The following is a 25,207-nucleotide window of genomic DNA, read 5'->3' as shown; positions in this document are numbered from 1 at the left end:
TGTCAGCACTCCAGAGAAACATCTGCTTAAACTACTCCGGAGTCAACACTGGTCCTGGAAGACTAGTGCAGCTAGGCTGCATTGTCTTATTTCCCTGAAGGGGTAACAGACATGCTGTGCCTACAAAGTTGGGAGGAGGGATAGCTCAGTGGTTTGAGCATTGGCCTGCTATACCCACGGTTGTGAGTTCAATCCTTGTGGAGACCATTTAGGAATTTGGGGCAAAAATTAATCAGGGGTGGTACTTGGTCCTGCTGTGTAGGCAGGGGACTGGACTCGATGACCTTTCAAGTTCTAGAGAAGCTAGATAATTTCATGGAGGTTAGGTCCATAAAAGGCTATTAGCCAGGGGATAGAAATGGTGTCCCTGGCCTCTGTTTGTCAGAGGCTGAAGAAGGATGGCAGGAGACAAATTGCTTGATCATTGTCTTCGGTCCACCCTATCTGGGGCACCTGGAATTGGCCACTGTTGGCAGACAGGCTGCTGGGCTAGATGGACCTTTGGTGTGACCTAGTATGGCCCTTCGTATGTAGGTTTGCCCTGTCCTTTGTCATCCTCTTGCTTCTAATGTATTTGTAGAATGTTTTCTTGTTATTGTCTCTAGCCAATTCAATCTTATTTTGTGCCTTGGCTTTTCTAATTTTGTCCCTACATATTTTTGTTATTCGTTTATATTCATCCTTTGTAATTTGACTCAGTTCAGGACTCTTTGGATTTTTAGATCATTGAAATAATGAATGAAAAGTTTATGACGATGTTCCTCATTTATACTATTTAGCATGCATGAATTCAATAATGGCTATTTTATCTAGACCAATTTCACGTTTAAACCTAAATTGTAACTGCTATTTTTTAAGCTAGGAAAATTCACTGGAGTAATAACTACATATATTTTATTAAAATGTGCAGTTGAAGGAATACTAGGTATCGTACAGTAATTTTCTACATAGTACTTTACCATGTTACTTTGCCAGAATATTGTGTGTTCTGATTCACAATTATTAGTTTAAAAAGATCATAATTACATTATGAAATATAACTTTAGTCAGCTGAAGTCTAAAGTTAGGAAATCTGCAAGAATGAATTGCTAATGTTGCATGATGGAACTCCAGAGGCAATTTCATCAACAGCTATACAGCTTCACTGCATAATTAGTATAACTAGAAATTTGGTTGTATAATTTTATCCAATAAAGCAAAACACCTTGTCCCTTAACATTTGTTAAATAATATAAAAAACAATATAGAAAAGATAAAATAAAAAAAGAACAAGTTAAAAATTACTTAGAAAAGTTAGATGTCTGCAAGTCACCAGGGCATGATGAAATGCATCCTAGAATACTCAAGGAGCTGATAGTAGGTAACAGAGCCTTTAGCTATCAACTTTGATAAATCATAAGAAGACAGGACAGATTCCAGAAGACAGGAAAAGGGCCAAAATAGTGCCCATCTATAAAAAGGGAAATAAGAACAACCCAGGAAACTACAGACCAATCAGTTTAATTCCTTAATTACTTGCTCCATTATCATCCCTGGCACAGAAGTTAATCTGCAAACATCTGGAAGACAAGGTGATAGATAACAGCCAGCATGGATTTGTAAAGAACAAATCATGTCAAACCAATCTGATAGCTTTCTTTGATAAGATATCAAGCCTTGAGGATATGGGAGAAGCAGTAGATGTGGTATACTTAGACTTTAGTAAGGCATTTGACATGGTATTGCATGATCCTATCAATAAACTAGGCAAATGTAACTTAGATGGGGCTATAAGGTGGGTGAATAACTGTCTGGGTAACCATTCTCAGAGAGTAGTTAGCAACGGTTCACAATCATGCTGGAAGGGCATAATAAGTGGGTTTCTACAGGGATCTGTTTTGGGACTGGTTCTGTTCAATATCATCTTCAACGATTTAGATATTGGGCTAGAGATAAGCTTATTAAGTCTACAGATGATACTAAGCTGGGAGGGGTTGCAACTTCTTTGGAGGATAGGGTCATAGTTCAAAATGATCTGGACAAACTGGAGAAATGGTCTGAGTTAAATAAGATGAAGTAAGAACAAATGCAAAGTACTCCACTTACAAGGAACAATCAGTTTCACACATACAGAATGGGAAGCGACTGTCTAGGAAGGAGTGCTGCAGAAAGGGATCTAGGGGTCATAGCAGATCACAAGCTAAATTGGAGTCAAGAGTGTGACACTGTTGCAAAAAAAGGCAAACATGATTCTGGGATGCATTAACAGAAGTGTTGTGAGCAAGACACGAGAAGTCATTCTTCCGCTCTATTCTGTGCTGATTAGGCCTCAATTGGAGTTTTGTGTCCGGTTCTGGACATCACATTTCAAGAAAGATGTGGAAAAACTAGAGAAGGTGCAGAGAAGAGCAACAAGAATGAGATATGAGGGAAGACTGAAAGAATTGGGTTTGTTGAGTTTGGGAAAGAGACGACTGAGAGGGAACACGATAGTGGTTTTCAAGTATCTAAAAGGGTGTCCCAAGGAGGAGGGAGAAAAATTGTTCTCCCTGGCTCCTGATGATAGGACAAGAAGCAATGAGCTTAAATTGCAGCAAGGGAGGCTTAGGTTGGACGTTAGGGAAAAAGCTTCCTAATTATTAAGGCGGTTAAACACTGGAATAAATTGCCTAGGGAGCTTGTGGAATCTTTTAAGAGCAGGTTAGACAGACATCCATCAGGGATGATCTAGACCAGGTCTGGGCAAAATACGGCCCACGGGCCGAATCCAGCCCACCAAACAGCCAAATCCAGCCTGACGAGCCATTGGATCTGGCCCACAGAGGCAGCAGGGAGCTCCAGGCAGGCTTCCCAGCTTGCCCTGCAGCCCCACACAGAAACACGGCTGCTGTTGGAATAACAGGCAGCTAAGAAGATTCACAACCCCTCTCCTGGGCTCAGATATTCATGAAGCACATGGCCAGCCAGACAGGCTGGCTGGCTGGGAAACGTTTTAAGTTCTGCAGGCAGACAGCCTCATTTGGCAGCTGACAAGTCTCTTGGCCACAGCCTGCTTCTGGCACCACAGTCCTTTCCTGCCCCAACTCTCTGCCCCATCCCCAACATAAACAAACCCTCTGCCCCCTCTGACACCATACCCCTTCCTAGATCTGGCACCCCAATCACCTGCCCCAGATAACAATCCCTTCCTACCATAGGTCACATTCCAAACCCCTGCACCCCAGTCCCCTACCCTAGGTCACAACCACCTGCTTCATTCCAACTTCCTCCCAGACTTCAGTCTCCCTCCTGCATCCCAGTCCCTTACCCCAACCTCCATTCCAGACCCTGCATCTCCATTAATATCATGGAAGAGTGAGGCCCTCAACCACTTTCCAAAAATCTAGGAGTGGCCCCCGTCAAAAATTATTGCCCACCCTGGTCTAGATGGTGCTTGGTCCTACCATGAGGGCAGGGGACTGGACACGATGACCTCTCGAGGTCCCTTCCAGTTCTAGTGTTCTATGATTCTATGAAAACAACAAGAGGTATGTAAAGTCAGTGGCAGCAATTATCTTCTCAAACATCTGAGCTTCCACTGGACAGACAGCTACAGGCAGTCCCCAAGTTACGTGGATCCGACTTATGTCTCCAGCAGACCAGGGAGAGGAAGCAAAGCGGCGGAACACGTGGGCAGCGGACAGGGCTGTCCGCTGCCCACGCACTCCGAGGCTTGGCTCTGCTTTACCCCCCCCCCGTCCCCCTGGTCTGCAGACCAGGGGGGGGGGGGCAAAGCAGAGCCAAGCCGCGGAGCGCCCGGCCAGCTGACAGTCCAGACGCGCCTGGGCTGTCAGCTGGCAGCGCGTTCCGCGGCTTGGCTCTGCTTTGCCCCCCCCCATCCCCCTAATCTGCAGACCAGGAGATGGGGGGGGGGGGGAGCAAAGCAGAGCAAAGCCGCGGAGCACGCGGGCAACGGACAGCCACGGCGCGTCTGGGCTGTCCCGCTGCCCCCGTGCTCCGTGGCTTTGCTCCAGACACCTGTGGTACAGCAGCTGGGGCGCTGCCAGTTGGTCCCGTAGCGCCGCTCTGGGCGCTACTGGACCAACCGGGCAGCACCCCGGCTGTTCTGCCCCAGGCTCCTGATTCAGCCACTGCTGGTCAGATTCAGCAGCGGCTGAATCAGGACGCCTGGGACAGAGCAGCTTGGGTGCTGCTGGGTTGGTCCAGTAGCGCCGAGGAGCGGCGGCGCTACTGGACCAACCCAGCAGCACCCCAGCTGCTCTGCCCCAGGCATCCCCAAGTCAGCCGCTGCTGAAACTGACCAGTGGCTGACTACAGGAAGCCCCTGCCCCGGGCTTCCTGGAATCAGCCGCTGATCAGTTTCAGCAGCGGCTGAATCTGGATGCCAGTTCCGACTTACATACAGATTCAACTTAAGAACAAACCTACAGTCCCTATCTTGTACGTAACCCGGGGACTGCCTGTATTAGGATTCACAAAGTATGAGTTAGGCATGTAGGCTAAAAAGTGATAGGTGCTATGTAATGGGATTCACAGGAGCCAGCATGCCTGGTGCTGTATCCAATCGGTGAGCTCGGATCACATTTACTGGATTGGGCCCCACAAGCAAGTTTGCCAGAGGAACAGCTACCTTCCCCATAGTTCATGTATTACTAGGGGACTTAGGCATCTGGACACCTAGAATGAGGCAGCAGTGCACGTTAAAAGTCAGAAACTTATCTGCAGTAAAAATTCCCTACGCATAAACTCAGGTGCTGAGCAAGTTTAGGCACCTACAGGATTTAACAGCAAATGAGCAGGTTCCTTGGAAATCCCACTGCAGCCTGATTCTGGGATTTAAGCACCAACAGGGGCAATTGGGCAGCTAAATCTTTAGAGGTGGCCATGGGCAAGAGTCACAAGACATATCAATACTGTTCTCAATGTTTGATGCTCTCAGTGTTTGAGCATGGACCCCCCCCCCCCCCCCCCGCCCCGAGACGGGCTGCTGCAGTGATGCAACCTCTGTCCGCAGCAGGCCCAGTCTCACCCCAGCACCGGCTCCTGCCTTTTAAAAATCAAGTTAGTTAATACAGTGGGATAGACCAGGGTATGCAAAATACAACCCACAGGCCAGATCCAGCAGTAAGGCTCCCTGCCTTCTCTGCCTCTGCACGCTGCTCAAAGTGCCCAATTGTGGGGTGCCATATGGTTCTCTGAGTGTTGCGAGCCTGGGAAGCAGGGGAGGGAGAAGAGGCTTTGTGTACCTCCCCACCTCCAACACAATCTCACAGCTGCTGTTGGCTAGAAACTGCACCCACCTCCTGACAGGCTAGTAGTGCTCAGAGAAGTACATGGTCCCCCACAGTTGGCCACTTTGAGCATCATAGGAGGCGTGGAAGATAGGGAGCTTGCCTGAGGGACCCTCTAGGCTGCTGGTCAGGAGCCACCTAAGTAAGCACTTCCCAGACAGAGCCTGCACCGGGCACTCCACACCCTCCCTACCCCCAATCCTCTGACCTCCTACCCCAGGTCACAACCCCCTCATAGGGTATGTCTACACTAGCTCATTAGTTCAAGCTAGGTAGGCAAATGAGGGCAACCGGAGTTGCAAATGAAGCCCGGGACTTAAATACCCCGGGCTTCATTTGCATGTTTCCGGGTGCTGCCATTTTTAAACCCCCCTTAGTTCAAACTAACTGCCCGCGGCTAGATGCGGCAGTTAAACGTTAATTTGAACTAACTCCTTATTTATTTAACTCCTTAGTTTGAATTAACGTTTAACTGCTGCGTCTAGCCGTGGGCAGTTAGTTTGGACTAAGGGGGATTTAAAAATGGCGGTGCCCGGGAACATGCAAATGAAGCCCGGGATATTTAAATCCCGTGCTTCATTTGCAACTCCGGTTGCCCTCATTTCCCTACCTAGCTCGAACTAACGAGCTAATGTAGACATACCCATACACTCTTCCTCCAGATCAGAATCCTTTCCTGCATCCATACCCCCTCCCATACGGTGGACCCCAATCTCCTGCCCCAAGCCACAACTCCCTCCTTCACCCAAACTCCCTCCCAGACTCTCACCTCCTCCTATACCCCAATCCCTTACCCTGAGCTCCCTTCTGCACCTAACCTCCATCCGAGACGCAGCACCTCCTCTATTAATATCATGGCGGAGTGTGGCCCTTGACAAATTCCTGAAGTGCCCCTCCTTCCCCATAAAAAAAAGAGTATTGTCCACACCTGGGCAATTAGTTCTTAATTGAGCCATGGGAGACAAGGGGATTTAAAGCTGCCATAATAGGACATCCAGAGAGGAAGGGGAAATCCCAGTTTAAACCAGGTTCTACATCAGACCCCTATACAGTCACAGGTAAAAGAGAAAATCTGCATTTGCTGAGGTAGACAGGGTTGAAGTGCCTTGGGCTCAAGCAATCCAGAGTCAGCAGAAAGGATCTCAGGGAGGCATTTATCATAAATCAGAACAACTCTCAACTACTACTAGGACTGGGAGAGCACAAATGACTTTAAGCTAATTTTGGCACCTCATCCGTGCCTCTTACATGCAGTGCTAGTCTATCTAGTTCATCCAGACAAGAGTGATCTAACCCAGTAATCTTATGACATTACAATGTTGGAAGAACAAATGAGGTGGTGGGTTTTTTTGGGGTTTTTTTTTGAGTTTTACATTTATTCATAAAAGCTTGGGTAGAGTTAACTTGATCAAGACATGATAATTTCCACGAAAGAATGGAACGAATAAAAGTTACTGAAATAATAAATTATTCCTGTTTGAGGATCTAAAATTTGAGTATACCGTCTTCCAATTTTGCTGAAACATCTGAAATTGTACATCTAATATTGGCCATTTTTCATTATGGCACTGTCAATTAGACATCCTTTAGAAATGTTTTCTTGTTGTACTTAATTTGTATTAACAGAGCTCCATGATAAAATCTAAATACAGTAAAACTCGAATTGTCCGGCATCCAGTGGTCTGGCATTCCCAATAGTCCGGCACCAATTGGAACCCGGAAGTGCTCTGGCCAGCCGGGCAATTGGAGCTACTCCGTGCCGCTTCCCCAAGTCTGCTGCTGAAACTGACCAGTGGTGGAGTTGGAGAAGAGGCGCAGAGCAGAGCAGCTAGGGTGCTGCCGGGTTGGTCCCACAGCGCCGCCCCTCACCCTCCTGCTCAGCGCCCGGTAGCACCCCAGCTGCTCTGCTCCGCACCGTTGCCGAAACTGACGAACGGCGGACACGGGGAAGCTGCGGAGCAGAGCTTCTGGGGTGCTGCCAGGCGCCAAGAAGGGGGGTGAGGGGCAGTGCTGCGAGATCAACCCGGCAGCACCCCAGCTCCTCTGCCTTGCTGCTTCCCCAAGTCGCCGCTGCCGCTTGCAGCACCAGCTGGCCTGTCACCGGCAGCTGCGCAGGGCTTCCCCTGCCTCCCTGCAAAACAGCAGAGGGTTCACCCCATGCTGCACCGTTCCCCGTCAACCCCCCTCTCCTCCCGGCCCTAACAGCCCCCCTTCCGGAGTATCTCCTGATACTCCGGCATATCCGATAATCCGGCACCCCCGGGTCCCAAAGGTGCCAGATTATCGGAAGTTTACTGTATGTCCAATCATTCTTCTAGTAATAACTGTGGAACAAGTTATATAAGTGGATACATTCATGGAGGATAGGTCCATCAATGACTAATAGCTAAAGTGGTCCTGGATGCAACTTTGTGCTCTGGGTGTCCCTAAGCCGGATGCTGGAACTGGACGAATCACTTGATTATTGCCCTGTCCTGTTCATTCCTACAGAAGCATCAGGCTCTGGACACTATAAGAACAAGGCTAGATGAACATTTGGCCTGACCCAATATATACATTTGGTCTGACCCAATATATATACTGGCTATAGGAACGGTCATAACTACCAACATTTTAAGGTCTGTACTTCACAATGCTCCATAGATGTGTATTCACATCAATGGCAGACTTTAAATGGATGACTTATCCTTTTAGTGCCAGACTCTTTCATTGACTTAGTGCTCAAAAATGCTCTCATGCAGCGAGCAGCTGGAGCCATGTCTACACTAGCACTTCAGGACATCCACTGGTAGCACTAAACTGGTGAAATGAACACAAAAATACTGGGTGGGGAGGGGAAATCTGATTAAGATTAAGCATTAGATTCAGATATTTTACAACCGTGACAAGAAAATCAAACTCATGCAGACCTTTCTCATCCTACAAATTCCTTATGTATTTATCACACAAAATGGAAAAAACCCGCACCCCTAAGCAGCAGTAAAACTAACATGGCACAAACAGAAGTGATAAATATCTTATCAAATTCCAAATATGCTGCTATTTCTGATATGGAAAAATAGGATTATTGTATTAAACGATTTAGTTCAATAATTTTTATCTAAATCAAATGCAATAAAAATAAATCACCAGTAAATCTGGCATGAGTTTTTTTTTTAATACTACTTGTTCTCAAGGAAAGACTGAAGTAAGATTATATTATATTATATTAAAAATCTTTTAAAAAAAGAATAGAAGAAATCTTTTCATCATTAGGCTTTCTTATAAAAAAAATATCTCTGCAAAGATAACTTATGACTCACCACATAATGCCAATAACAAAAGGCCAAATTACTGAGTGGTGAATCTTTCCTAAGAACTAATCAAAGCCTTTCACATAAGCTAGCTGGACAATTAAATAGCTTGATTAATTCAAGTCCATCCAGAGATGCAGCAAAAAATTCTAGTGTAAGGTAATTTATCTGAGGGAAAACAGAATAAAAATAAGGCTGTTAAATTAAAAAAACCAGTTTCTGAATCACTGGGTTGAAATCTGGTCAAATGAGAGAAGGACAATGAGAAATAGAATCATAGGGTTGGAAGAGACCTCAGGGGGTCATCGAGTCGAGCCCTCTACTAAAAGCAGGACCAATCCCAACTAAATCATCCCAGACAGGGGTATGTCAAGCCCGGACTTAAAAACCTCCAAGGATGGAGATTAAACCACCTCCCCAAATTAACCCATTCTAGTGCTTCACCACAATCCTAGGCTACGTCTAGACTGGCCCCTAATTCCGGAAAAGTCATGCAAAGCAGGTAAGTCAGAATAGGGAAATCCGCGGGGGATTTAAATATCCCCCGCGGTATTTAAATAAACATGTCCGCCGCTTTTTTTCCGGCTTGGGGAAAAGCCGGAAAAAAGCGTTTAGACTGGCGCGATCCTCCGGAATAAAGCCCTTTTCCGGAGGATCTCTTATTCCTACTTTCAAGTAGGAATAAGAGATCCTCCGGAAAAGGGCTTTATTCCGGAGGATCGCGCCAGTCTAGATGCTTTTTTCCGGTTTTTCCCCAAGCCGGAAAAAAGCGGCGGACATGTTTATTTTAATCCAGCGGGGGATATTTAAATCCCCCGCGGATTTCCCTATTCTGACTTACCTGCTTTGCATGACTTTTCCGGAATTAGGGGCCAGTCTAGACGTAGCCCTAGTGAAATAGTTTTTCCTAATTTCAAACCTACACCTCCCCCATTGCAACTTGAGACCGCTGCTCCTCATTCTGTCATCTGTCACAACTGAGAAACACCTTGCTCCATCCTCTTTGGAATTCCCCTTCAGGGAGTTGAAAGCTGCTATAAAATCCCCTCTCACTCTTTTCTGTAGGCTAAATAAGCCCAAATCCCTCAGTTTCTAATCATAAGTCAAGTGCTCCAGCCCTCTAATAATTTTGTTGCCCTCAGCTAGACTTTCTCCAATGCGTCCACATCATTTCTGTAATGAGGCACCCAGGATTGGATGCAATACTCCAGAGGTGACCTCACCAGTGCCGAATAGAGGGAAATAACTTTTCCTAGTTCTGCTGATAATGCTCCTACTAATGCACCCTAATATGCTGCTAGCCCTCTTGGCTACAAGGGCACACTGCTGACTCATATCCAGCTTCTCCCCAGATCTTTTTCTGCCGAACTGCTGCTTAGCCAGTTTGTCCCCAGCCTTTAGCAGTGCTTGGGATTCTTCTGTCCCAAATACAGGACTCTGCACCTATCCTTGCTGAACCTCAGATTTTTTTTGGTCCAATCCTCCAATTTGTCTAGGTCACTCTGGACCCTATCCTTGCCCTCCAACATATCTACCTCTCCCCCTAGCTTATAGTCATCTGCAAACTTGCTGTGGGTAATTCATTCCCCTCATCCAGGTGATTAATAAAGATGTTGAACAAAACTGGCATCATAACCAACCTTGGGGCACTCCACTTGATACCAACTGCCAACCAGACATCGAGTATTTGATCACAATGCCTTGAGCCTGAGAATCTAGCCAGCTTTCTATACACCTTTCAAGTCCATTTATCCAATCCATACTACTTTAACTTAATGGCAAGAATATTGTGGAAAACTGTATCAAAAACTTAGCTAAGGGGGAATCCACTCTGGGTTAGGAAACACAAGTTTGTTAAATTCTGGGGCTGTGGCTGGGAAATTAAGCAGTTTAGGGCATGCAGTTATGGATCTTAATGAATTAAGCAATTTGGACCGTTTGATTCAAGCAATGGGCAAGCTTCAAAAGGACAGTTCTAAAGCTCTCTCCTAGACACAGGTCCAATCATGGATGTATAATGTAATGGACGATATAATACGGAATAGTTATAACCAAATTTTTGCCCCTGAAATAGAGCAAGACTTTATGGCCCATGTCACTTCATTCAAGGGGGAATATGCAAAATTTTGGAAGTTGCTCCATTTCAGTTATGATGGTAACATAAACCCATGCAATATATAATTCTAACCATAAAAGGTGGCACTGTACTTCAGGTATGGCCATTAATACTGTTAGGAATCGTTAAAGTATGATTTACAAATAAACCTAAGGACCTACCTCACTGGGTAGTTCATCAACAAGAAGGGTATCATCAAGTGGATGTAACCACTGTCCTGGGTATCACAAAATAGGTATATATGTCCATCACATGTATGTATACTGGTCCGCATATATGTACCCTAACAACAGGTAAATGTCATTATAGTTTTGTTCCTTGTCGAAGTAACAGATCAGAAGTAGTCATTGTCAAATCTGGCTGTATTTGTGTAAGAAGCAAATGTTCATAGTTAATTAGGTATACACTATATCTAATGTTAATCAGTCAAACTTGTGTTTATGTTTTGTGTTTACATTACATGGTTGTGATGTTTCATTTGGAGCCCAAACTTGGAACACACAATCTCACTTTCTTATATATACACTTTACGAGTATTTTGACCCAATATTTTTAGGTAGGAATCTTTCCATACTAGCAAAAGCTCTTTTCCTTTCCTGGGGAAAGTTCTACCTTTTTTTAAGTGGATTTGTCACCCAATCATAATTATGTTAACTGAGGGAGGTATAATCATGGTAATGATTGGAATCATTATATGGGTTAAAACCAAATTTGTCAAAGTCTATAGTCAGTTACATCAGTGCAATCTTGACTAATAAGTGGTGCTGGCAGGACATCCCAAAATAATTTGGTCTGCCACCAGTAGGTGGGGGGGAGGGAAATATGTAATTGCAGGCTTCTTTATCTGTTAATGTTAGCTCTTTCGTAATCAGCAATTCAGCTGAGATGTTTAAGTTGGGGGCGTTTTTTAGGTATGGGTTTATCATATTGTGTTGTTCTAACTGAAGGTGAGCTTTCCCACCTGTATTTTGTATAGCCTTCTTCCTTGCCTAGGGAAAAGGCAGGAAGACAGGGAAAGAATGGGAAAATGTTGCTAGACAATAGGATTGCATAAATAGACGGTGCTCAGAGTGATCTGGGTTCTCTTCCTCTAGCCTGCTCCCTAACAGGGTGCAGCGAGTGCTGCTTCCCTAAGTAACTGGACTCCTCAGAAGACTGATCACTGACTTGGAGTGACAGTCGCTATTAAGGTGGGGTAACATCTGAAGGTGTATCTGATCACTGGTGAGCGCACTTGCAAGCACGGATCAGCTTGACTAGACAGAACACACACACACATGAAAGGGGCTAGGGTGGCTCTGAGTTACCATCTAGTGGCCTAAGCTCCTACTGCTGTTTAGTCATTCCCAATCCCTGTCATCTGGACAGAAAACTTGGAAGTCTGCTTTCCCTGGAGCGGGATAAGACAAAAGGCTAACATTCACTTCCCCTTCCCTGTTGTTCATGTTTGGGCTGTTTGTGTGCGAGTTCCTCAGTTTCCAAACCCAGTTATTCCATCCTTCCCTAGTCCTTTTTACCTTCCCTATCCTATAGACAATAAAGCATAATTTCTTTATAACTTTGTGTGTTCACTCCTTATTTAGTGCCCTGATAGACAGGTGAAATGGGTGAGAACCAAATAAGAGGTTAGGTGGATCTCTTTAGAGTCCCCTTTCTCTTACACCTAGACAACCTATTCCCGTGCTTCATCGCCCTCCTAGTGAAATAGTTTTTCCTAATACCCAACCTAACCCTCTGCCACTGCAATTTGAGACCACTGCTTCTCATTCAATCATCTGTCACCACTGAGAACAGTCTCTCTCCATCCTCTTTGGAACCTTGAATAAAATGGTTACTAAACTTTCTCTATCTAAACATCCTAGCATTCCAGTATATTTAGGAAGATATAGCTCATGAAAGATTTCAGATATTGAAAGGTCAGCACTCAAGCTGGGTGGAAAATTCCAGCAATTTATCAAAATGTGCAGATTCATCAAAATTGAAAAGTTTCAGAGACAATTCGATTTCAACCAAATTCCAACAAAATCCTGACAGTTTGATTATTACGTCTTGGGTGCTGACCTTTTAGTACAAGTAACTTCCATCAGAATTCATGATATTTTATTACATACATTAGACTCAAAATGTCAAGCATTTGTTTTATTAAAAGAAAACACATGAGTTAGTCGTCAGCGTTTTCATTCAAAGGAAAACATTTTTCATTTTCCCTTTCACTTTATCTGATCCTTATTTATTTGCCTTCAAACTAGAAAACCTGTTGACAGGTTTAATGACTAACCTGTGTTGGGAGATGTTAAGTAATGTGAACTATTGTTATTTTAATTATGTGATTTAGTTTTTCCTGGGCATCTTGCTCTTTCAACTTCCTTTTCCAAGATATCAAGATTCCATTTATCACCACGAAAAGTGGAGGCACAGCCAGGAGGCTCTGCGCACTGCCTCTGCTCTCAGGCACCACACCTGCAGTTCCCACTAGCTATGGTTCCTGGCCAATGGGGGCTGTGGAGCCAACGCTCAGGGCAGTGGCAATGCATGGAGACCCCCTGGCTGTTCCTCCACCTCAGAACTTCTGGGGAAGTGGCCTATATCAACTGTACTTTTAATGGCCTGGTCAATGATTCTGATTAGAGCCACCATGGTTCTTTTTCAACCAAGCACACTGATCCAAGACTGGATATCTAGAAACCCCAAGGTCTATGAAATAGTCCACAACCCCAGCCAAAACTATCTAATCACCCTTTCCCACGTCTGAACTTCTGCCCTAGCCTGGTGAAAAAGAGCAAATAAGTGAGGGAGGTGGAGTGAAAGTGACTAAAGGGATGGAGTGAGTGAGGGTGGGACTTCAAAGAAAGGGTGGGGCAGAAGGGGGCAAGGGTGTTTGGCTTTGTGAAATTACAAAGTTGGCAACTCTAGGTAACACTAATAAGATATGTTAGAAATTGGTGAGCCTTACAAATCCTTATAGACCAGGCCATGACCATTCCCTGAATCAGCTAGTAGGTAGTTCTCAACTTCCTTTACAAAGAGACAAAAAGCTCTACCTTTTCTAAATAGTCCTGGACTGAAGTAGAGAAAATAGTTTTGTCACATCTGTAAAACAGGGACGTTCAGCTCAGACTTACTGATGAAAAGCACTATGTAAAAGCTAGATCTTTTTGATAATTTCCAGTAACAGAACTTTTTCCAAACCGCAGGATATACTAAGTTACAGTAAATATCTATTCAGTCTTAACTGTGTCCTTTACAAGTGACACCCAAAACCCTCATGCTCACGTTCTACATTTTTGCCATACTAGATGAGTGTATCCTGCACTTCGCTTATGCTCAAATAATAAGTCTACGCCCCAACAAGATACCACATTTGTAAAACAGAATATAAAATTCTGTACTGAAATGATGAAGACTAGAACCTCAAGGATACATTCACCCTTTTTTTCCTTATCACCACCACCACACAAAGGTGCATATATTCTCACATCACTTCATAGCTCTGCAATGTTCCTCAAACTAATCTCTAGATCTCCTCCTATCACAATCACAGTTCTTCCAAACTGTTCCAGCTTATTGCCCCACCAATTAATACAGTTACAACTAACACTATAAAAGCAACTAAAGTGCATGCAGATAATTCCCAGTGGCTACTGCCAGTTCCATGTGAGCAGAGTTAAGGCTTTTACCTTAACTCTGTACTTCCTGGTTTGCAGAAGTCTGAGTATTGTTGAACTCAACACTCTGGAAGGGGAAGAGCTATCATTAGGTGACTTGAAGTCTACATTAATGAAGGGGTTTTTGCCCTTTAATAACATCCTAAATGATATTTGTCACATTTCAATTTCTACTTAAAAGCAATAAAGTAAAACAGTGGATTCAAAACTTTTTGCAATTTTATCTTCTCCAACACATAACTTATAATAATTAAATCTCACTCTATTCCAATATTTTCTGAAATAGCAAATGTTCTAAGCACTCGATAAACTTCCATTAAAGAACATGGAAAAATTCTAACTGATTTAAACATAAAATGGATTAGGCACTTGGAACAAAAAATAAAACCAAAACAATCTATGCAGGACACATGCACAATAAGTGTACAATACTGTTTTTAAAAAAAGACACATTTCATAGACACTGTGTTACAAAGGGGATAGTCTGCATTCAGAGCAGGGATGTAAAAAAGTACATTTCTCTTGCTAACTAGCCAAAGAACCTAGTAGCATAACATAAGCTTTAAAATCCTTATTTGAATAAGGAAGATTTTGCTGTTGCACAATTGCCGTAACAGAGAATGCTTTAATTAAAAAGTGTGCAAGGCACACAACTAGAAAAGAAGAGAGAATAATGCTAAAGAAAACATGACGAGAGAAAGAAAAAGAAAAAGACAGTAAAAGTTTTGACAACATGAAGCAAAGTATCAGAATTAAGGACAAATGTTCATGTTTCTATTCGTTAACAATTGAAAGTATTTCTACTAACACTTATATGAAATTAAATGGATTATTTTGGTATTTGTATTAGATTTTTAAAGATTTCACTAGTTTAAAAAATAATTTTTCACATGGATTTCTAGAACATTCTGTCATGGTAGTTCAGGATAACCTAATTTATATAGATATCTGAAAATATTCAAATCTTTTACATCGTCTCATATATATCTGTATATGGGAAAGAACAAAGAATACAAATACAGAGAGGTAGTCGCGTTAGTCTGAATCTGCATAAACAATGAGAATATCTATGGCACCTTATAGACTAACAGATTTATTGGAGCATACGCTTTCGTGGGCAAAGACCCACTTTGTCAAATGCATGTAGTGGAAATTCCAGAGGCAGGTAAAGAATACAAAGTGACAGCAGCACTGCAGTAGTGTATCTAACATGCATAATACCCATTGTTAATCCAGTAGACCAGGCAGCCACTTGAATAATGACAAGGTATCAATAGACTGTATTAGAGCTGACAAATTACAACATTACAGAGACTGATAAAACACAGTACACAAGACTGTGAACACTAATGCTTAGCTCCAACAGAATTCAAGCTATATTAGATTTATTAGCTGTCAGACACCATTACAAGGCATTAAATGAAATCCTTCTATTACAATACCTTCATAAACTTGTGCAAAGCCATCACGTAATTTTTTATGTCCATGTCCATAAGTGACACACACGGAATGTACTTTTGGAAAGAACACTGCACTAGAGAGGTTTTCCTTACAAGCTAGAAGTCACTCATAAATTGCTGTGGCATACTGCCTAACAGTAATAACTTGTATTCAGAGATTATAGGATTTTTTCAAAGCTGATTGTTTTTGTTAGAGCAAAGCCATTTGCAACTGCTCCAGTAAGGTGGGTGGGTGTGTGTGTATGTGTGTGTGTGTGTATGTATGTGTGTGTGGTAAAATTTTCAGCATTCTTTAGGCATATATTTCTATAAAAATTCACTCCACGCTGAAGCCTCTAAACGTAGGTATAACAGTAAGTTCACAACTTTCTGGTTTTTTTTTTTGTTTTTTTTTTGGTAAAGAGTTTTAAAATGAACATTTTTAAACAGCACATATTATATCTCAGCTTTTTTACAGAAAACATTCAGACTATATTTCCAGAAGTTTGCATATGAACTTTCAAAAGCGGCAAGGAGTCCTGCGGCACCTTATAGACTAACAGAAGTGTTTGGAGCATAAGCTTTCGTGGGCAAAGACCCACTTCATCAGATGCAAACATATGAACTTTGTTACGCCATATACGCCTGTGCAAATTCTGCACCAAAAATAAAAAATTCTGCAAAATTCTGTATATTTAATTTGTCAAAATAATTCAATATAATCACTCCTGTTTTGAATAGTTTGGTAATTTATTTTAAAATATCTGTTAACAAGTTTGTCAACAATGCAGACAACAATAAAAGCTTTCCCCGGGATAAGATAGTTAAAGAAACCCGTACAAAAGTTAAGTCCAGTTGCAGGTTGCTTGATGAGGATGTGTGGGGTTACCAAAGCCCAGTCACAAGAGGTTACCCTCAGGGCCAAGACACCCACATTCCACTCCCCTGGAGCTTAGCTAATATGTACCCCCCGGCCCAGACACCTGCAATCCCCAGAGCCTTTACTCTCCATGTCCACTGGTAGGATAGTAAAAGAAGCTGGTGTGGTGCAGCCCTACCTTTCCACACCCTTTGCCAGAGCTGGTCTCTCCTGCCATTTCCTGTCCTCTAGAGAATGAACATCAAACCAGGCAGCCAAGCATAAAGCCTCCCTCCCCATGAATCTGGGCACTCTGCTCACTGTGTGCTAGGCTCTGCAGAGTCCAGAGGCTGCTAGTGGTGTCCAGCAGCTCTGCAGTCTCATTTCTGCAGGAAAACATAGAATTCTGCACAAATTATGTATTGTACTGTGGTGCAGAATTTGTCTGCCTTCCATACCTGCAAATACTGTGTTTCTTCTTTCCATCAAAGCAGCCTTTTTGGTAGCAGTACCATTGTCCACAAAGGTAACTATGATAGTAGGACCTTTCAAGTCAAAGGTGGTCTCATCAACCTTGCCAATACAACACTTAGATCTCCAAGAAGAGGGACACGACTCTCATAGGCCCTTTAAGATATCTAGCTATCATATAGTGTGAAAATGTAGAATATCCGTAACTGAAGGGTAGAAAGCTGAAATGGCTATGAGATGTACTCTCACGGAGTCATGCAGAATCCAGAGTTGTATAACAATAAAAAGTAGTTCAGTACACTGGTTATTTGAGCTACAGATGGAAGTAACTGGCATGTTTACATAGTGAACCACTTTACAGAATAAGTCTGCCTTGTACAGTCCTTTGTGCTGTGAATGAGAATGTTGTGACATGTGTAAAGAGAACTTATACAACTGAGGTAAGTCAGCCAGCATCCATGCCAAGAAGTTCAGGGAGTATGGATCCATATGGTTTTAACATACTACATTTGCGTGGAGAGGCAGTGGAGGTTGGATGGAGAGATTCTTTAGATCTGAGATCCAGAACTGCTTCTGCTATGATGGGAGCTTTTATGATGATCCTAAGTGACTCCTCCTGAGCTTCCTCAGAATGGAATTAATGCAATGATAGGGTAATCACACCTTAGGCCCTGGGACCATGGTATCATGAATGCATTGGACAGAAATCCTTCACTGTGTCCTTCTCTAGAGTGGAATTTTTGACACTTTCACAATTTTTCTCTGGTGGCAAAGAGATCTATGGCTGAATGTCCCCTGCCTGAGAAATATGTTTAGTCAGTTTTCTTCACTTTCTCCATTTTCTCATTTCTGAAGTGTTTGCTAATGTGATCTTCTAGCACATTCTGTAATCCTGTGAGGTTACTGCTTTCAGAGCAATTACATGGAGATACAAAAGTTCTACAGAAACAGCTTCTTGACAGAGGGACAGAACTTTTCCTCCTTATTTGTTTTAATAAAAAATAGCTTTTGTGCTGTCCATCATGATTTGACAACCATTGTACACACCTAACAAAACGGCTCTTAGCTCCATAACATTTAGGTGAACTAGTGTTTTCTGAGGAGCCTCCATATATCTTGTGTTGAAAGGTTGTTCAAATGGGCTTCCCAAACATGTGTGGAAGTCCCTGTCAACATCTTTCATGGCAGTGGTGGAGAGAATGGTTCTCCCTTGCAGACTGGTGGTGGTGGTCGGGGATTCCCTCTAAGAGGGACTGAGCCATCCATCTGCCGTCCGGACCTGGAATCTCGAGAGGTATGCTGCTTACCAGGAGCTCAAATTCAGGCCACTGAATCAGGTGGATGAGGTAGATGAGGCTTTCTTCGGACAACTGAGAGAAGTTTCCAGAATGCAGGCCCTGGTTCTCATGGGGGACTTTAATCACCCTGACCTCTGTTGGGAGACCAATATGGCAGTACACAGGCAATCCAGGAAGTTTTTGGAGAATGTTGGGGATAACTTCTTGGCACAAGGGCTGAAGGATCCGACCAGGGGCCGTGCGCAACTTGCCCTTCTGCTAACAAACAGGGAAGAACTAATAGGGGAAGTAGAGGTGGGTGACAACCTGGGAAGCAGTGATCATGAAATGGTAGATTTCAGGATCCTGACCAAAGGAAGAAAAGAGAGTACTAAAATACACATCTTGGACTTCAGAAAAGCAGATTTTGACTCCCTCAGAGACCTGATGGGCAGAATTCCCTGGGATGCTAACATGAAGGGGAAAGGAGTCCAGGACAGCTTGCAGTATTTTAAAGAAGCCTTATTGAAGGCACAGAGAGAAACCATCCCGATGCATAGCAAGAGAGGCAAACGTGGTAAGAGACCGGATTGGCTTACAGGTGAAATCCTTGGAGAACGTAAGCACAAAAAGGAAGCTTACAAAAAGTGGAAAATTGGACAAATGACCAGGGAGGGGTTTAAATGTATAGCTCGAGAGTGCCGGGGGGGATTATCAGGAAGGCGAAAGCGCAACTGGAATTGCGACTGGCAAAGGATAACAAGAAAGATTTCTACAGGCATGTTAACAAGAAGAAGGTGATGAGGGTGTGGGGCCCCTACTGGATGAAGGAAGTAACCTAGTGACAGATGATGTGGGGAAAGCTGAAGCACTCAACGCTTTCTTTGCCTCTGTATTCACGGACAAGGTCGGCTCCCGGACTAATGCGCTAAGTGACGCAAGATGGGATGAAGATGTACAGCTCTTGGTGGATAAAGAACAGGTTAGGAACTATTTAAAAAAGCTAAACGTGCACAAATTCATGGGTCCGGACTTAATGCATCCAAGGGTACTGAGGGAGTTGGCAAATGTCATTGAGGAGCCTTTGGCCATTATCTTTGAAAAGTCGTGGAAATCGGGAGAGATCCTGGATGACTGGAAAAAGGCAAATGTAGTACCAATCTTCAAAAAAGGGAAGAAGGACAATCCAGGGAACTAGAGGCCAGTCAGTCTTACCTCGGTTCCTGGAAAAATCATGGAAGGGATCCTTAAGGAATCCATTTTGAGGCACTTGAAGAGAGGAAAGTGATCAGGAATAGTCAGCATGGATTCACAAAGGGCAAGTCATGCCTTACCAATCTGATCAGCTTCTATGAGGAGGTAACTGGCTCTGTGGACATGGGAAAGTCAGTCGATATGATATACCTTGACTTTAGCAAGGCTTTTGATACAGTCTCCCACAATATTCTTGCCAGCAAGTTAAGGGAATGTGGATTGGATAAATGGACGGTAAGGTGGATAGAAAGCTGGCTAAAAGGCCAGGCCCAGCAGATAGGGATCAACGGCTCAATGTCAGGATGGCGGTCATTTTCTAGTGGAGTGCCCCAAGGTTAGGTTCTAGGACCAGTTTTGTTCAAGATCTTTATTAATGACCTGGATGAGGGGATGGATTGCACCCTCAGCAAGTTTGCAGATGACACTAAGCTGGGGGAGAGGTGGATATGTTGGAGGGCAGAGACAGGGTCCAGAGTGACTTAGACATATTGGAGGATTGGGCCATAAGAAATCTGATGAAGTTCAACAAGGACAAGTGCAGAGTCCTACACTTGGGACGGAAGAATCCCAAGCATTGCTACAGGCTGGGGACCAACCAGCTAAGTAGCAATTCTGCAGAAAGGGACCTGGGGGTTACAGTGGATGAGAAGCTGGATATGAGTCAACAGTGTGCCCTTGTAGCCAAGAAGGCTAATGGCATATTAGGGTGCATTAAGAGGAGCATTGCCAGCAGATCCAGAGATGTGATTATTCCCCTTTATTCGGTTCTGGTGAGGCCACATCTGGAGTATTGGATGTGGACGCATTGGAGAGGGTCCAGCGGAAGGCAATCAAAATGATTAGGGGGCTGGAGCATATGACCTATGAGGAGAGGCTGAGGGACTTGGGTCTGTTTAGTCTGCAGAAGCGAAGAGTGAGGGGGGATTTGATAGCAGCCTTCAACTTCCTGAAGAGAGATTCCAAAAAGGATGGAGAGAGGCTGTTCTCAGTAGTGACAGATGGCAGAACAAGGAGAAATGGTCTCAAGTTGTGGTGGGAGAGGTCCAGGTTGGATATCAGGAAAAACTATTTCACTAGGAGAGTGGTGGAGCACTGGAATGGGTTACCTAGGGAAGTAATGGAGTCTCCATCCCTAGAGGTGTTTAAATCTCGGCTTCACAAAGCCCTGGCTGGGTTGATTTAGTTGGGATTGATCCTGCCTAGAGCAGGGGGCTGGACTTGATGACCTCCTGAGGTCTCTTCCAGCCCTGTGATTCTATGATTTCAGAAGATCTTTCTACTAATTTAACACTGGCAGGACTTTCTGGGGAAACATGCAATGACATCTGCAAATGATTCCTGCTTGGCTGATATACAGACTTCAATTTCTTTGCATGTATTAAAGATGAAATCTGCTCAGCTGCATTACATATATGCAGGAGGCCATATTTACTAGAAGTTCGAGAAAAGTCCTCACCAACGGCCCTGGGGTGAGCATGTAGTGAGTGGGCACATCTAATATGGCTTGAAATCTTTCTTGTGAAGAGTAAAATGTCTAGAAATGTCTGCAATTTTTTCTGCACTTCTGCCACAAGCATTTCTAACATTTCTTACTGCTTCAGCAAATGAGGAAGAAGAGACTGTGGCTGTTATCAAGTTCTCCACTGTTTGGAGTTATTCTTTCTGTTTTCTTCCCAGTATACTAGTTTGTGCCAGCTGTACCCCTTGTGCAACTTTACAAGTTTTTATAGTGAAGGAAGATCTAACTCTAGAGAGGATAAGGAGGGGGTAGTTTCCTTATCAGTTGCATCCTGCCAGGGGCCCACTATAGTCAAGATTGGGTACTGTAGGTATAAACGACTGGGAATCACAGAGGTGAATATGAAGAGGAATGCTCTCCCTGAGATTCCCTGGGTCTATGCCTTTAAACAACTGTTCCTTGCTTCCTTATCTGACCAATCAGGGTTATATACATGGACACGAAGAGACTAGATACCTCCCTACTATGATCAGAAAGGGAAGAAGAAGGGGGGGGGGGAGAATTTTACCTATAATGGTTGGGCTATTCTATTTACAGAATTATAGAAATGTATGCCTGGAAGGGATCCCAAAAGGTCATGTAGTCCACTTCCTGCATCAATGCAGGAAATCCTAATCTCCTTTTAAATCTGGCTACTACTGAAGCTGAAAAGGTGACTAGTACATTAATAGTGCTGACTGCGCTGTATGGTACTGGTACTTTCACAGCTGAGGAGAATAATGGTGATTTAGGTTGCACAATCAAAGTCAGTCGGCACCAAACAGAAATTTGATGCCAAGTAAATCAGAGCTAGGAGCATCCATATTGTAAGGGTGGGAACTGGTGCCCTAGAGACAGTACCACACATGTTCAGAAACCACATTTTGCCAGGGATCAGAGGAGCTCAATTTGGGCTAAGATCGACCCTTTGGCTGAGCAACCTCAAGAGAGCAATGTCCTGTTTTACCACATGCTGGGAAAGTTAACCTAGATCTCTGCTTTCTGTGAGTATGATGTTCCTTCCCATACCTTTCAGGTGACTGGCTGTCAATCTCAGTATATGAAAGGTTTCTTTGAACAGTGAGCCCAAGACCTAAGAATTGAGTTGTAGCCCACAGAAACAACAACAGAGGAAGCTATTTCAAGTGTTGTAGGTCCCTTCTCTGGTTCTGTGGAGGCTCTCACTGAGTGCTCTGGGAGAAAAGTTTAAGACCTGCCTCTCTCACCACCTGCATCATCTTGGAGAAAAAGCAACAAACTGAACACCTATCTGGGACAGGCCCTATTCTGGAATGAAAATGGATCCCTTCACTAAACATAACTGCATCAAAAAGGAAAGTGGTTCTGAACTCCAGGGACTTTATTTCAGACAAAGCAGCAAAATCCCAGTACCAGGAAGTCCTTAAAAACATCACAGAGTTAATATAAAAAAAAAAAAAAAAAAGAGAGGGGATGTTACTCTGATTATATGACTACATACACTCACAACAAACAATCAAAAAGTTTGTACAGCGGGCAGAGAACCAGACCCTGCAGATTTTCCATTTTACAGATAATATGCAGTAAGAATAAATGAAAGCATAGTTGGGCTTGCTCCACCGTTTACATCTTTGAAACACACTTGGAGGGAAGGGCACTGGTGCACAAGAGTAACCAGGGACACTGGATTCTTTTGGATAGCAATCTAATGCCCATGAGCACTAGAAGTAGAATACACATGGACAATCATTCAAAGATCATTCCTTAGCCATGTGAAGAGCTACCCACCCATCTACAATAAAGTTATATCATTTTCAAACGTATTTCAGAAAAAGCTTGGTAGTTTGTCCTAAACCAAATAAGTTAAGATAAAAAAATTGTTTTAAAAATGTTGTATAAATTGGCAGCATTCTTTTACAATATTTTATACCTTTTATGTATGAATGTCAGCTTGGTATAACTTGCCCCTTCTCTGCTGCAGACTTTTTGGCACAAACAAGTTAATGGCTCATAAGGAATTGCTTCCTAAACCCAGATTGCTGAAAAAAATATATAGATGGATGTGTTACTTTATAACCCAAAGTATTTCCTCTCTGAAAAGATTCTAGGCAGGACTGAAGGTGTCTCAGATAACTTCTTTCCTACTATATAGTCCTATAATCAGACAACCATGAAAACTACTAAAACTTGAGAGTAGATTTAGCAGGATGCACTCATATCCAAGTTTCAGATGCAGTAAGTCTTTGGTTCAGACTTACATGGAACACTGAACACAAAGAGGATCTTAAAAGTTAGCAATTAGATACTGGAAGTCAGTCACAGAAAAAAAAAAACAACTGCTTTACTAATAATCAGCAAGAACTTAAAAGTCCTCCCTTACCTTCCGTACTTAAACCAGGACTTGAGGTGAATTTTGCTACATCGACAATCTTGACAGCAAATTGTTGCCCAGTTTCTCTGTTGATACATCGTCGCACAACACTGAATGGACCCCTAAAAACAAACAGATTTTCTTACATTAGAAGAATTCCAAACTATTCTGTTTAGCTGTACAGTCCCACTATTTCCTAACGTATGTAAAGTGTGTGTCTCAACCATACAGCATAATTGCTAAGTTTAATGTACATATATTAAACATGTTTTTCATTTTTTAAAAGTGCGTAATCTATTTCAGTTTTCTTGTAAAAGATACAATAGAATGCATATATAATTGTCATACTATTGCTAAAATTTAACAATAATGTACTTTATTATACAAGATACAGCAGGAAAAGCACTGCAAAATATCTTTATATTTTCATTACACAGATTTACTATTACCACATTTAATTCCAGAAAATGTTGTTATTATATATTCCAGTAAGTTCAAATCCTTAAGTCTGTACTAATTCTACTGATTTTAGTGAGAATTTGCATAAGAAAAAAAGCGAGTAAACTGTAACTGGGGATTCCAGGATATGACTGATAAGTACTGTTTAATATAAAAAGAATTGAAAAAATGCATTCAATTATATTATTTTGAAATGCCTCTGAAGAAACCACTTAGAAAGTATAGTTCAAAGTAATCTAGCCAACCAAAACGTAAATTACTCTTTCCAATTACACCACAAGCCAATGCATTTTAGGGATGTAAAGGGGTAACTGGTTAACTGGCAGCCCCAGCTATGACAGAACAGCCCCCAACCCAGGGCCCAGCCTGGTGGGAGCAGCCACTGACTCATGGGATCCTGGTTAACTGGCTTACACCCCCAGTGCATTTTAAACCAATACAGGAGACATGGGACATTTCCATTATAACTCTATATTTAAATCTTCAGGATAATAAAATATATCTAAAGCTTTCTCTCACCCTTATTCCTTAAAATGCCATCACAGAATCAAACAAGCAACACAGAATAAAAGATTTATCTATTTTATATACCGGACAACGCTACATATGTTTAATCCTGCAAAAACTGTTTATAGTTCAAAATAGCTGTATGTGCCTTATTTTTTTCAAAAATGTAAGTCCACAATCATAGAATCCCTAAGAAATGACACAATATACAGATGACAGACAAGGTGGGTGAGATAATATCTTTGATTGGAGCAACTTCTGTTGGTGAGATACATAACCGTTTCAGCTACACAGAGCTGTGTGTGGTTTGAAAACTTGTTTCTCTCACCAACAGAAGTTGCTTCAATATGTTACTATGACACCTATTTGTGTGTAACATTATCCAACTAAAATGACTATAACTACATTGCATACAGTAAAATAAGGTGTATAACCACCTTGATTCTACAGATTTCTTTGAAAATTGATCCTTAATTAAGGATGTTAAGGACTAGTTGATCTCCTTCTCCCCCTTCCTCACCTCACCCCCACATGCTGCCTCTATCAGGTACTTCAAAGAGGCAGCACTGCATGGAGCTGACCCCGGGCTCCTTGTGGCACTGCTCCTTTGAAACACTGCCGCAGCATTTCAAAACAGCAGCGCTGCATGCAGCTGGGGACTCTAGCTGACCCCAGGCTCCCTGTGGCATTTCTGCAGAATCTGGAGTCAGCTGGGGAGTCCCTAGCTGATCCCAGGCTCCGTGCAGTAC

The 25,207-nt window shown here is 43.0% G+C and overlaps 1 protein-coding gene across 9 annotated transcripts in view; it reads right to left on the bottom strand.

The window, feature by feature from the left end:
• CASK (calcium/calmodulin dependent serine protein kinase) overlaps positions 1-25,207 on the bottom strand; it is a 357,337-nt gene that overhangs the window by 253,429 nt on the left and 78,701 nt on the right. For all 9 annotated transcript variants that reach the window (XM_075912872.2, XM_075912888.2, XM_075912881.2 and 6 more), the window contains exon 2: positions 23,502-23,614. In XM_075912872.2, coding sequence (XP_075768987.1) covers positions 23,502-23,614 — 113 coding nt within the window. The remainder of the gene's footprint in view (positions 1-23,501; positions 23,615-25,207) is intronic.

This window comes from Pelodiscus sinensis, chromosome 1 (assembly GCF_052426305.1).
Source record: "Pelodiscus sinensis isolate ZL-2025 chromosome 1, ASM5242630v1, whole genome shotgun sequence".
Lineage (NCBI taxonomy): Eukaryota > Metazoa > Chordata > Testudines > Trionychidae > Pelodiscus > Pelodiscus sinensis.
Note: the sequence above shows the minus strand (reverse complement) of the source record. Positions and strands in the feature narration are given on the sequence as shown.